Source organism: Neofelis nebulosa, chromosome 12, assembly GCF_028018385.1.
Source record: "Neofelis nebulosa isolate mNeoNeb1 chromosome 12, mNeoNeb1.pri, whole genome shotgun sequence".
Classification (NCBI taxonomy): Eukaryota; Metazoa; Chordata; class Mammalia; order Carnivora; family Felidae; genus Neofelis; species Neofelis nebulosa.
This window is the reverse complement of record NC_080793.1, coordinates 8259724-8273049: the sequence shown is the minus strand read 5'-3', so window position 1 is coordinate 8273049 and position 13326 is coordinate 8259724. Positions and strand designations below refer to the sequence as shown.

The 13326-nt window shown below is 56.7% G+C and overlaps 1 protein-coding gene across 4 annotated transcripts; it reads right to left on the bottom strand.

Annotated features, from left to right (window-relative positions):
* Window positions 1-2611: 2611 nt before the first annotated feature.
* PIP5KL1 (phosphatidylinositol-4-phosphate 5-kinase like 1) lies at window positions 2612-11778 on the bottom strand. Of its 4 annotated transcripts, XR_009251392.1 has the most exons (11): window positions 11114-11778; window positions 10098-10301; window positions 8947-8997; window positions 8586-8740; window positions 8189-8313; window positions 7662-7696; window positions 7516-7571; window positions 6395-6507; window positions 5934-6087; window positions 3141-3910; window positions 2612-2807 (listed from the first exon to the last, which is right to left on the bottom strand). XR_009251392.1 is itself a non-coding variant. In XM_058694006.1 (10 exons), exons 1-10 carry the CDS (start codon window positions 11141-11143, stop codon window positions 3643-3645), a joined length of 1191 nt encoding a protein of 396 aa, XP_058549989.1. In that variant the 5' UTR covers window positions 11144-11778; the 3' UTR covers window positions 2612-3642. The 4 variants fall into 4 exon arrangements, 1 of the variants encoding a protein (XP_058549989.1); XM_058694006.1 differs by having other exon boundaries at window positions 2612-3910; XR_009251393.1 differs by lacking the exons at window positions 8586-8740; window positions 8947-8997; window positions 10098-10301; window positions 11114-11778 and having other exon boundaries at window positions 8189-8522.
* Between the last annotated feature and the right edge of the window lie 1548 nt (window positions 11779-13326).

The following is a 13326-nucleotide window of genomic DNA, read 5'->3' as shown; positions in this document are numbered from 1 at the left end:
GGTAGGAAAATTAAGCAGGGTCTTGGGGTCAAGCAGCCCTGGGTTTCAAGCGGGTAGGGTTGCCAGATTTAGCTAGTAAAATACAGGACACTCAGTTATATTGGAATTTCAGATAAACAGTGTATAATTGTATTAAAAATCTGACATTCCGGTGTAACGGGTCGTCTTATATTTTCTCTGTCGACCCTAGCTGGACTGTCTCTGGTGGTATGACCTACACCTGAGCCTCAGTTTTTCTCCTCTATGAAGTGGGGATAATAACAGCACCTACGTGCCAGTGACACAGTGCAGGGCAGCTGTGACACTGTTAGGATTCGAACCCCGGGCAGTCTCACTGCCACGCAGTGGCCACCTATTTTCACCTCCCAAACACCCCCTCCCAAAGTGTCCTCCAGACCCCAACCAACTCAGTGTTGCACCCCCACAGAGGCTGCAATGTGTCCCATTTGAAGGCCCAAATGGGGTCCCTTGGGGATTTCAAACTCTAGCACGGTCAGGAGCCACAAAGGGTCGAAAGAGCAGATATGGGGCAATAGGGAATAGTGGGCCTGTGGTGAAGGAGAGGGCACATTTTCCATCTGAAGCATTTTTTTTTTTTTTTTTTTTTTTTTATATAATGCTTTATGGGCCAGCATAAAGGTCTTACCTATGGAGGTCTTACCACCTCCACCACACCCACCTCCCTCTGTGGGGCCTTCCCCTGAGATCCAGGCTAGGTTCCTTCTCAGACCCCATTTCAAACTCCATTCACCTTTTTCTCAAAGGCTCTGACGTGGGCACGATGCCAAGGTATCCACGTTCTGATCCACACCCAGATCAGCAACTTCCCAAGGCTACCTGCTCAGGTGCAAAACCAAGTCGGCCATGACTCTCCCCATCCTATTGCGGGGAGGGCATGCTGAGTCAAGCCCTGTCCCTGGGCCTCCTTTGAGCATGGGCCTACTTTGTCCCTGCACCCTAGCCTGGGCATAGTTCAAGGGTGGTGGCCCAAGTTCAAACTCTCTCTGTGGTCTCATTCACACAAGGCCAGGCACACAAAGCCTGCGTCCTTCTGCCCCTGACCCCCAGTCTTCATCCTTCACGTTTCTCTTCTTCCTCATAGACTCAACCCTAAGGGGACAGTTGTGAGGAATTCCCCACAGATCCATTCATTACCCACAATGGCTGGTGACCTGATGTGAGGATTCTTTCTCTAAAGAGGCAACACCCCCCTGGCCACATGGAAACAAGGATGTGCCCAAATGTCCTGGGCTCCCCGAGCAGATGAGAATCATAAATCCACAGTAGAACTGACACCGGGAAGTCCTGCAGGCTCAGATAAAGCTCTTCAATTTGGTTTTTGCAAAAGTCCACTCTTTATCCTGACCTACCAGGCCCTGTACAGTCTGAACTCCTGTTTTCTTCTTAATCACCATCTGCTCACCCTGGTCACCCTTCTGACCCCCAATCACACTGAGCTCATTCCTACCTCAGGACCTTTGCACTTGCTGTATCCTCTACCCGGACTGCTCTAGTCACATAGCCAGCTCCTTCTGGCCAGCTCCTTCCGGCCATTCAGCTCAACTGTCATGTCACCTCTTCAGAAAGGCCCTGGCCAACTACTCTATGTGACAGTGCATGCCCATCCCTCTAAGTTTCACCTTGATTGGTCTTTTTCATAGTAATCATCCAGCACGATGTGCTAGATCATGTCTGTTGAATGAGCAATTTAGGACAACCAGGAGTCCTGGGCCCTGTGAGATCTCGGATAAGTCATGTCCCTCTCCAGCCTCAGGCTCTGGCTCAGCCCATTGTGAGAGACCCCAGCTAGGGGAGGGGCTGAGTCATGCTCATCTGAGTGCAGGACTCTCAGGCTCCAGTCCTGTCAGACCCAGACCCTGGGGAAATGTAGGGCCAAACCTTCTGTGCTGCCCCACAGCCACAGTTTCCTCAACCCACCCACCTCCTGAGTGATGACCTTAAGGCCTCCATGTCTCAACTTCCTGCTGAGCCCAAACAAGAAATTCTCTGTGGCTTGTGCCAGTTCAGAGAGGGTGAATATCACCCAAGGTCACCCAGACAACTAGGGGTGAGGACAATTGTACACGCATTCCAGAAGCCCACACTCCAGGGCGGTGGCATTCAACTTCCCTTCCCTCTCCCTTCCCTCCCCACCATTTTTCTTCATTTCCTCTAAAGGCTAGTGGAATGGCAATGTTTGGTATCGGCTGAAGGGCTTTCCCAAGGTCAAGCTCCAGTCCTGAGGGGTCAGCTCTTGGCCCACAAAATCCCACCACCAACACACTGTCCCTCCCACGGTGAGATGTTTCTCTCTCTTGTCAGGGGCTCTCTCTCACCCCAGACCTTTGCCATGACCTTGGCCTGACTCCCAGGGCTGCATCGGACTCTTCTGGTCTCAGTTAAAACGTTGGAGTCAAGTTGTTAGGTGGAGGCCCCTTCCCTCAGCACCATGGCCCCATGCTCCCTCATGAGGCTCTGTCACACTGGGCTGCTTTTGTCACAATCTCTCCCTAGACTGTGAGTTCTGTGAGGGAGAGAACTGTGGAATCTGTGGAATCTGTGGATCTTGCTCCCCAGGTCCCCACCACCCAGTAGAGGGCCTGCCACATAGTAGGTGCTCAATAAATATTTAATGAGTTAACGAAGTCCACTTTCATCCTTTCCATTTTACGGATTCGACCACTGAAGCACAGAGAGGTTTAGCACCTTGCCCTGGTCACACAGCCAGGCCCCAGAGCAGCTCTAGAGGAGAGGCCCACTTGGGCATGGTTGGATTGGGCCAGGGTCAGAGGCCAGGCTGGAGGTTCCTGGAGGAAGGAGAAGGGATGATCAGGGGCTGTGCACGCACTGTACTTCTTTGCTGCTGGTATTGTCTGTGTGGCCAGGCCCTTGGTCTGACCACCAACCCCTGTCCCCCTTTCGCAGATGAGAAGAGCGACTTCCAGAGGAAGGAAGAACTTACTCAAGATCAATGGTGGGTCCTAACATAGTGTCTTCCAGAGATGCAGCCCCCCCCCCCCCAAAACCTCCCCTTCTCCTGCCTGCATCCCTAGAGAAGCAGGAGCCACAGGAACCACCCCAAAAGGCCAGTGGACAGGAGGTAAGGAGACCTGGGATCTTGGGCTGGCCTTTCCACTTACCCATGGGTAAGCCCATTAAAGTCTCTGGGCCTCAGTTTCCCCATCTGGACGACAAAGGGGCTTGGCTGGAGCCTTCAGCCTACACCATTCCCCAGAGCATGAAGACAGGGCTAAGGGAGCTGGTGGGTAAGAATACAGGCTCCTGAGTCCAAAAGGCATAGTCGAGTCCTGGTTCCAGCATTTATTGCTGAATGATCTTGCTCAGTACCTTCACCCCCTGAGCCTCCAATTCATGGTCTGTAAAAAGAGAATAATAGCATTTTTTTTTTTTTTTTGAAGATTAATCGAGCTAATGTTGGGGAGTCCCTGGCACAACGCCGAACCAGTCATCACCACCAAATGAGGCTGTGTTGTCATGGTATTAGTTAGGGGATGCTGCCCTCTGGAGGCCAAAGGGAGGAACAGCAGGTGAAGGGAGGCCGACCCGCCGCCGGGGCCAGACTGGAACCCTGGTTCCCGGCGTGTGCCCATTGTCCAGATGCGAGAGAGCGACGGGCGCGGGTCACTCGGTATGAGCCTCCACCCACTGGCAGAGGCGACGGGCGTAGCGAGCGGGGCTGACGGTGGAGAAGGTCCGACCTGGGTAGCGCAGCGTCTTCCATAAATGCTCCAGCCGCTTGCGGAGCCCGTAGACCGTAGCGAGATCCACGAGGCCCAGGAAATAGCGTTGCTCCGGCCCGTCCAGGATGTGTAAGGCGTTGGGGGAGTCGGGCAGCAGCCGGCGGTTCTGGGATCCCGGCTCCTCCGGGCTCTGTACCCCTCGCACAGACCTGGCGGCCGACAGGTGGGTGAGGCTACTGCCTCCTCCAGGGGCGCCCCGGCCAAAGGGTTCCCGCAAGCCTAGCCCCGGCGCGCCCGCGGTGATTCTGCGCTGACCCTGCGCTTCCTCCGCTCATTCCCACAACTCCTGTGTGCCAGGCCTATGACGTCAGATGAACTGGGAGGCCGAGTAAAGTGTGGATGATGGTCTAGAGTTGCACTGTCCAATACGTAGCCACTAGCCATACGTGGCCATTGAGCATTAAACTGCGGCCAGTCCCAACTGAGATACGCTCTAAGAGTAAAATACAGACTGAATTTCCAAGACAGTATGAGAAAAAGAATGTAAAATACCTCATAAATGTTTATATTGATTAGATGATGAAACGATAAAATTTGGGGTGTATTGAGTAACAAATATATTCTTACAATTAGTTTTACCTGTTTCTTTTTACTTCTCTAAAGAGGCTGCTAGACAATTTAAAACCACATGTGTGATTCGCGTTACATTTCTGTTGTCTAGAGCATTTGGGTCACGCAGACCCTGGCTCTGCATTTTATTCGCCGGGTCACTTTGGGCAAGTCTGGTGTTGGGGTATTTCCCAAACTTCTATTTGGGGTCGTCCATCTCTGGAGGTTTCGGGGTGGCAGAGCTGAAAGAAACCTTGTGAACAAAGTCCAATTCCGGTTTATAGATGATGTGTGTGTTGGGGGATGGGATGCCTTCCAAATGTATTCCAAATCCGAAGATGCCTTTGGCTGGGTCCCAGTCACAGCCCAAAGCAGGTTCAATTCCCTATTTCGTCCTCTTGGGGGTGGAGGGAAGTTGGGGAAGTGTCGCGGAGGGAAATAAGCCAATGAAAGACAGGCCCTGCCCAGGCATCGACCAATCAGAACCCAGTCGTGTGGGAGACTGGGCAAACCGCTAGTGTCCTTTGCATTGCGATGCCGTGCGGTGCTGGGAGGGGGCGGGGAGGGGTCTTTCTCTGAATGGGGGGCTGGGAACTGGTAGGGGTGGGGCTGGAACATGGCAACTTACCAGCTAGCAAATTTCAATATGACAACAACCACTATATGCAAACTAGGGTTTACCGGCTGAATGACAGCTGTAATCTAAGCCCCAGATGGGGGCAGAGGGCAAGGCAGAAGCTGACCTAGTTTGGATGGGCAGACCTGCGCCCCATGGCAGGAATTTCACCCTCTGGTCAGGATGTGGTCAGGCCAGCCACAGGACTGTGGGGAGCTGTTAATCTGGGTTCTGCCCAAGCCTCACCCATCCCAAGGTCTTCCTCCAAAGGGTGGGTTTGGAGGCCAGATGAGAGGACATCATCTTTCACTTTTCTTTTCCACCCACCAGATGGTTGGGCTTCTTTCCTTAATGTGCCTTCCTTAACCCCTACTTAACCCTGTTCGGTCACAAAGGTGGGCCTTGGAGGATTGAAATCAAAGTAACCAACCAAGGACTAACATGAATCCTCAGAAGTCATTCTACAACCTCACTTCCCGTCTCTGAACCTCACTTATCACATCTCTAAAATGGGAAGGAGCCCACCTTAATGAGGCTCGTGGCCAGCATGCAAAGAACAGTTGCTACTACAAGGCAGGGGAACACCGTGATGATGGTGCCCATGGTGATGACCCCAGGGTCCTAGAAGTAGAATTACGGGGTTAAAGGGCAAGGGCTCCTTCTAAAGTAAAAATTAAATAGGTCTGAAAACTGTTCTGAAGTCTTCCATGGCTCCACACCCCTTCAGGAAAGTGGGCAGATTCTTTAAATCAGCACCGAAGTCCTTGTCCAGCTGGATCTCCCCTGTTCTGTCCTCGGCTGCTCTCCGCATGTGTCCCCCCTGCCACCCTGCCAGCCAGGCTTCTCCAGCCCTTCACCCTACACGTGGACACACGCACACGTGGACACACACACGCTGCACTTTCCAGTCTCTGAGCCTTCGTCTGTACTGTCTTCCCACCTCACCACCCATCGCTCTCAGGCTCCCGTCACCTCATTCTTGCCCTTGCCCTGTAGGGGGGGCCCACCTGGCCGTGCGGAAGATGAGGCTGCTGCCCGGGCCCCTCTCATCCTCGTGGAGGCGCTGGAAGGCCATCAGAAGGCTGTAATCCAGCACGTTGAGCTCCCGGAGGAAGGCGGTGTCCAGTTCCATCTGGTGGAGGAGCCAGCTCCGCTGGGGCCCTGCCAGAGCATCAGTGCCCCCACTTGAGTGCTCATCGTGTGCCAGGCAAGGTGCTGAGGGCTCCACACATATCTGCCCCAAGAGGGCAGGTGTCATTACTGTCCCACGTCACAGATGAGGAAACTCATCTGTAGTTTTGCCCTGGTCACCTAGTGGGTAAGTCGTGGAGCTAGGATTTGAACTCTGCTCTGCCTGACTCTAGACCCCGGGCTCTTAATGACTCAGGCAGAGGGCAGTGCCAGGGACACCCTTCTAACTTCACCCAGAATGGAGAAAGAGCAGCCACTGACTGTCCCCATGGCTCACCCAGGTCGATGGTCTTGCCTTGAAAGTTGAGGTCCTTCAGCACGAGGACAAGAGGGCTACCCTCAGGGGCTGGCTCCACCCATCGGCTCACCTCACAGCCCTTTATATCATACCTGTGAGGGGGTATGACAGAAAGGGGATGACAGAATTCAGGTTGACACAGACTGACACACACAGGGAACCAAGAAACAAGAGCTTCCACCGGGTGGACGTTCAAATCCTCAGCACAACCCCATTCCATTATTGTCCCCATGTCACAGATGAAGAAAAAGGCCCAGAGTTTTCTTTGACTTGCCCACACCGTAAGTAAAGAATAGAGCGGGGGTGGGGGTGGGGCACCTGGGTGGCTCAGTCGGGTAAACATCTGACTTCAGCTCAGGTCATGATCTCGAGGCTTGGGGGTTCAAGCTCCGCATCACATTGGAGCCTGAAGCCTGCTTCAGGTTCTGTGTCTCCCTCTCTCTCTGCCCCTCCCCGCTCTCACTCTTTCTCTCTCAAAAATAAATAAAATATTTTTTAAAATTAATAAATAAATAAACTAAGGGGGAAAAAAAGAAGGCAGAGCAGGAATTTGAACTCAGGCCTTTGGAAGCCCAGTTCAGGCTTTACCCCTGCTTGTGCCTGCCTCTTAGCACCCTGTCATCCCTGGAGGTGTTCCAGACACAGGCATCCAACCCTAGACAGCAGCACCAGGAGGGCTTGAAGGAAGTCCGTGGCCCCAGGGGAGCACTAATGGAGACCCTGCAGGCAGAGTCGGGGTTAGGAGGCACAGAGGGCATGTGCAATAAGAGGCTGGGTTCGAATCCCTGTTCCTCGCAGAGTAGCTGCCCCTCCTTGTCTTCAGCTTCTCATCTATAAAATGGGCATGATAACCACACCTGCCCCTCAGAACCGTTCTGGGAATAAAGAAGGCAATGAATGCGAAGACTCGAGTGCCCAGTGCATCCTGAGTGCCCAAGAGACGCTGGGCGTGCCTAGCACTGCCTCTGATCCATTAGGAGACCTTGGGGATGTCCCTTCTCCTCCCTGGGCCCCAGTTTCGCATCTATCTGGGGGGGGGGGGAATGGGTGCTGCAGGTGGCACGTCCCGCGTGGGGCCGGGGCCCTGTGAGGCGACTCACCTCTCAGAGATGCGGCCGGCGGGATAGAAGACGCTCTGCATGATGATGAAGAATTTCTGGGGACGGGGGTAGGGAGTGAGGGAGGACAGGATCTCACCCTCCAGCCGCCCCCTCTGACCCGGCCCCCTCGCCTCGGCCTCACCCACCTTCTTTCCCCGAGCCACCCGCAGACTGTGCACTCCTGGAAGGGGAGAGGGCGCCAGGTGAGGGGCCCCAAACTCGACACCCCTGGGCCCATCCCAACCTAGGCCCGGCGCCAGGCCTCGCCTCCTTCTCGAGGTCCACCGCCTCCCGAGCCCGCCCCTCCAGGCCGCGCGCCCAGACCTCTTCCTCGGCTTGGGTAGAGGTCCCGACTGGGCCCGGCTCCAGGCAGCCCCAGAGGTGCGCGGTCCTCAGGCGTGACTCCACCCACATACCCTCCCCACAAGGGACTGTCAATCGACACCGCCCCCTTTAGGCCCCGCCCATCCAGACACCACCTTTCCCCTACGGGAACATCTAGGACACGCCCCCCACGGAACTATCCGCGGCCGGCGGATCGGTTCCCTCCGCCCCGCTCGGGCTCGGATCCCCTACACCCCCCATCCTGGGAACCGCCCCACTCCCTACCCTCCTCCTCCGCTCTCTCTTCCCTCCCCCAGCCCCGCAGTCCCGGGCTCCTGGCCGGTCGTACCCAGCAACCGCGCAAGCAGCGAGTGCGGGTGCCGCCGCAGGTGCTGCACGTAGCGGGGCAGGTGGGCGAGCAGCGCCCGCACCTCCCGGCGGCGCTGGGTCTTCAGGAAGAAGCGTTGATCGTGGCTGGGGCGGAGGGAGAGGTCACTGGTCAGGCAGGGCTGGAGCGGCCCCCATCAGGCCCTCTGCCCGAATGTGTATCTGTCTCCCCAGGCCCAGGGTGGAGGTCTCCCCACCTCCACCCTTGTCACCTCCCGTCCTCCCTCTCCTCCTCCGTCTGATCCCTACCTGGCCCTGGCCCTCCCCGACCTTGCCATCCTGTTTCTCTTCTCCGCCTCCCCCCCGCTTCACCCAAGAACAACACTCCCACCCCTTCCCCACCCCTGCTGCCAGCTCACGACAGGAAGAAGCTGGCCTTGCTCTTGGAGGTGCTGAGGAACTGCAGGTAGGGGCCACCTGGGCCTAATGCCGCCTGATAGTCTCCCTCAGCCAGGCCTAGGGAGTGGCGTAGCCAGGCGAAGGCCGGGCCGGCCAGGGTGCCCAGCTCGAAGCCCTGCAGGGGAGGAAAAGCAGGCCCAAGAGTGTCCACGGGGGCCAGGTGTGTGCAGTTGGCCCTAGCGTGGGAGGGTCAGGGTAATCACATCCTTCCCACAAGGCCCTGAGGCAAGTCAGCACTCCCACCGCACAAAGGGGGAGACCGAGGACAGAGAAGGAACACCAGTACACGCCCCTCCCATGCAGCAGTCTTGGGCTTCCTACCTCGTGAACCTGGGTCAGGACCTCAGAGAAATCCTCCTCGGTGGGTGGTCCCTACAGGGAGGGGTGGAGGGGTTCAGGGCAAGTCTCAGCCCCAGGATCTCCAAGAGCCCTGCCTCTGGCCTCACCCTCTTTCCACAGTCTGATTGCTCCAGCCAACAAGCACCAGAACTCAGAGCCTGGTCCATTCACCCAGATGCACGTGTTGGCCAAGTGAAGCCGGAGGCCATCCCAGTGAAAGGGGATGGCCTTAAAGCCAAGGGACCTGCCTGACTCAGTGTGAGAGAGGCAGGATCAGGGAAGGCTTCTTGGGGGAGGTGACCTCTAAGCTGAAATCTGAAAGGTGGTGGAGAGGACGTGCCTGGTGCTCACAGCAGGGGGAACAGCACTGGTGGCCACCGGGAAGAGCAAGAGGGCCCAAGTGGTTGCAGTAGGTAAAGGAAGGATGGAGTATGGATGCAGCTGGACAGCTGGCTCTTGGACTTGAGCCAGCAAGGTCCTGAGGCCATGCTGAGTACTGGGGAGCCATGTTAGATTGGCAGCAGGTGATGAGAGTTAGAGGACCTCTTGTCGGGCTCCGACACTCTTCCTGGACCTCTAGGTCCATGTGCCAGGACTTGGCCTATGGGCTGTGGTCACACTGTGCACATGTGTGCACACACACAAACAACACACGTGCTTGCTCGGGCTCCGTCCAGCTGCTGAGCTTGCAGTTGGGCGACCCTTTCTGCTGAGCCAGCCTGGCCCCAGCCTGAGCTCCCGGGAGGATGGGCCAGGCTGGCAGGGTGGGGGTGGGGTCCTTTCTCAGCCACGCACCCTAGCAGAGCTAGGAGGGCCTCAGAGACCAAGGAATACAGTCCCCCCTACCCATTATACAGATGGGGACTCTGAGGCCCAAAGAAGAAGAGGCCCAACTAGATCACACACCAACCACCTGGGTTTAAGGGGGCCTTCGCCTCCCCAACACGCACTGGGCTGTGTGGCTTCCTGGCCTCAGCCCCCACCCCAGCATGTCCCTCCCTGCACCCCCAAGCCCCCGACTTCCTCCTCTCATAGCCCTCTCATCCCCAGTCCTGCAGTATTAACAAGACAGGCCATCGGCGCAGTCTTGCCCTTGGTACTGTTGAGGTGCATGGCACAGATCAGCCACTCACTGTGGGTGGGTGGTCCATGGAGACCTGAGTGGCAGCCCACAGCCCTGCCTGCATCATACATGTCAGCTGGTGCAGCTCATGCCCCGGGCCGATCTCAAACAGGCCAAGGCGAGCCTGCTTGTCTCGTAGACGCCAGAGGAGGCCACGGCGGCCAGAGGTCGAGGTGGCTGGTCTGCATCCAGCCTCTGGGGAGGGGGCCAGGACCTGGCGGCAGGAAACACAAGAAGCAGTGAGCACACAGAAGCATTCCAGAGGGGAAAGACCTGGGTTTGCGTCCCACCTCTAGTACTCGTGAGCCCTCCTGTTATCACTCTCTGCCTCCGTTTCCTCGCTTGCAAAATAGGGAGAATGCTGGTACCCACCTCACTGGGTGTTGTGATGGGCCGCCCAGTGCCTGGCATGCAGTCAGCACCCAGAATAGAACGATGGTTATTATTATCAGTAGGTAGAGAATGCTTTCCGCAGACAAACCTGTCTCTCACCAGCTGTGTGATCTTAGGTAAGTCACCTAACCTTTCTGCATCTCGTTTTCTCCTCTGTAAAATGAGAACTATAATAACTCCTTCGTGGCAGTTTGAGCTCCATGCCCAGGAACCCTTGATAGTGGGAGCTGTGACGCCAGGGACGGGGGCATCTATTCGACTGAAGTTCCTCCAGGCCGAGCGGAGGGTCAGCATGAAGCTGAGCTCGCAGCAGCTGACCCATTAGTAGTGGGCACCCACCATGTGCCCAGCACTGGCTGAGAGTCTGACTTCCTGACAGCCCTATGAAGGAGGAGCTTTTATAATCACCTCCATTTTCGCGATGAGAAAACTGAGGAAGTTCTCTGGGGATAACCGCCAGACTTCCCCTGCATACCTGCGGCCCCCTGTGGGGCGTGTCCTGGTCCCCGCCCAGGGCAGGACCCCTCCGGGGCTTGGATTGGGGGGTCTGTGTCCGCGCTACCCTGGGAGGGGAGGCCTGGACCCTGACCCCCAACCCTTTCCTCTCCTGTCCTCTTTTGGGTCCGCACCTACCTCGCGGGGCCCCGGGCTCGGCGCGGCCATCACCCCCGCAGCAGCTTCCCGGGCTCTGGCCGTGTCCCCGCCGCCGCGCTGCGGGAGCGGGTCCCCGCCCCTGCTTCTGGACCGACCAATAGCGCGGCGCCGGTCACCGCTGCACCCAATCCGCACGGGAGGCGCCGGCGATCGCCTGCGGGTCCCGCCCCCGGGGCTGCAGCATCCTTCAGACCGCGGTCCAGGCCCGGGCGGGGCCGCAGCGCATTGCTTCAGGTCGCCAGAAGGGAAGATTCCCCCCCCCCCCCCCACCAACCTTAGTTCGTCTCCTGAAGTGGGGGATTCGGGTCTCGGGGCCGCATGGGGAGGCGGGAAACCTAAATCCACTCCGACCCGCTCACTCTGGCGTGAAATCCCCACGGACTGCCTCTCGGGTGAGAAAACTAAGGTCCGGAGAGAGAAGTGAGTATCTCCAGGTCACACAGGAAGTCCGGGGCACGCATTCATTCAGGGCATATTTTGAACACTCCCTTTGGGCCAGGGCTAGTGCTAGGCCCTGGAGATTCAGTGGTGAGAGGGAGGAACACAGCTGCCAGCGTGATCTTTTAAAAGCATAAATCGGATGATGTCACTCTCATGCTTAAAACCTCCAGTGGCTTCCCCTGCACTGGAACAAAATCCACACCCCTCGCCCCGGCCACGGCCCCAGGCCCATCTCAAACCACTCTCCCTACACCCACCACACAGCCACACGCCCCCCCCCCCCCCCCCCCCCCGCTGGTCCTTAGGAATAAAATTCTTCCACACCTGGGGCTTTTGCAGGTGCTGTTCCCATTGCTTGAAATCCTTTCCCCTAGGCTCTCATTTGCCCTATTCTTTCTTGTGACCTTGACTGACTCAAAGTGTCCCCAGCTCTCATGCTTTTCACATCACCTAGTTTTAATGTTCTTCATCACACTCAACACTGTAGGAAATTGTCTTGTTCATTTATTTCTTAATATCTCCCCCTCACCATCCCCAGAATGGGACCACCAGGAGGGCAGGAACCAGGCTGGGTCCGTTTCTTGGCTTGGTGCCTGGCACAAACCAGTGTTTCACAATCATGTGTTGAACCAATGTGAGTAGGATGTGCAAAGGGCCTCAGTGAATTCCAGCCAGGGTAGCTGGAATGAGAAGGAATCGAACAAGCGACCATGCAGGCTCTCTTAGGCCATCTTAGGGAGGGGAGTGGAGAACCCAGACAAGCATTCTAAATGTGTATGAGAAAGACGCTCAGATGTTCTAGAAAGGCCATGGTTGTCATGCATAGTCACATTGGAGGGAGCCAGAGTGGGTGGGCGGGGGGCGGGAGTGAGGAATCTTTTGGTGACTTATGGTAGAGGATGGTGTCTTTGCATCAGGAAGGTGACTGGGGTGGGGGAGGGAGAGAAGGGGAGAATTGCCAAGATGTGAGGTCATGCGGATGGGGGCTTGAAGAAGGAAGGGCAGTGATGTCTGCCAGGCTTCTGGCTGGGGTTAGGGTCACAGGATGATGCCGGTCACGGAAGGGGGCGAGGCACGAGGGGAGGTCCAGATTGCTGAGGGGGCGTCTGAGAGCTCAGATCATGACAGGCTTCATCTGAGGTGCCACTACGACATCCAGTGGCAGTTAGCTGGTGCACATGCAATACACGGGGGCTTGGGAGGCGAGCCGGGATGAGGACAAGGCCACCCAGGATCTGTGGGGAGAAGGCTCGTGACCGAGTCCCAAAGAGCCCAACGTTGTCTCATGGCAGAAGTGGAGCACGAGGCAGGAGTATGAGAATGGGTCATCACAGACACTGAGAGCATCTGAGGGTGCGTCCAGGGGGATGTCACAGACTAACATGGGCTCACTGGTGGTCGGAGTGGATCTAGCCCTCCAGGAAGGATGCCGAGCACAGCGAAGATGAGGAAATCCAGGCAGCGGACGTGGACCCCCTTTTCGGAATTTGGCTACGAAGGGGAGAGACCCGGAGGAAATTACTCGGTTGATGGACAGTCCTTTATATGGAGGCCTGGGGATGCTCATGAAACCGAGGGAGGACCCCAGTGGGAGGCAGTGGTTGTTCCAATGAGAGGGGGACCATCAGAGACACGATACTCCTGTCACAGCAGGGGGAGAGGACAGAACCCGAAGCCCAGGTCGTAGCTCTGCCTGGACTGGAGGACAGGGGGGAAGATGGGCCAGGGGAGGGAAGGGGAGGTGTGCCCGC

Bases quoted from the DNA above. Each gene is read 5' to 3' on its own strand.
- PIP5KL1 (XM_058694006.1), bottom strand. From the start codon at position 11,143: ATGGCCGCGCCGAGCCCGGGGCCCCGCGAG. The intron at 8,998-10,097 runs GTGAGTGGCTGA...CCCTCCCTGTAG, and splicing joins CCATGGACCACCCACCCACA to GGACCACCCACCGAGGAGGA. The intron at 6,088-6,394 runs GTGAGCCATGGG...ATGCTCTGGCAG, and splicing joins AGGCAAGACCATCGACCTGG to GGCCCCAGCGGAGCTGGCTC.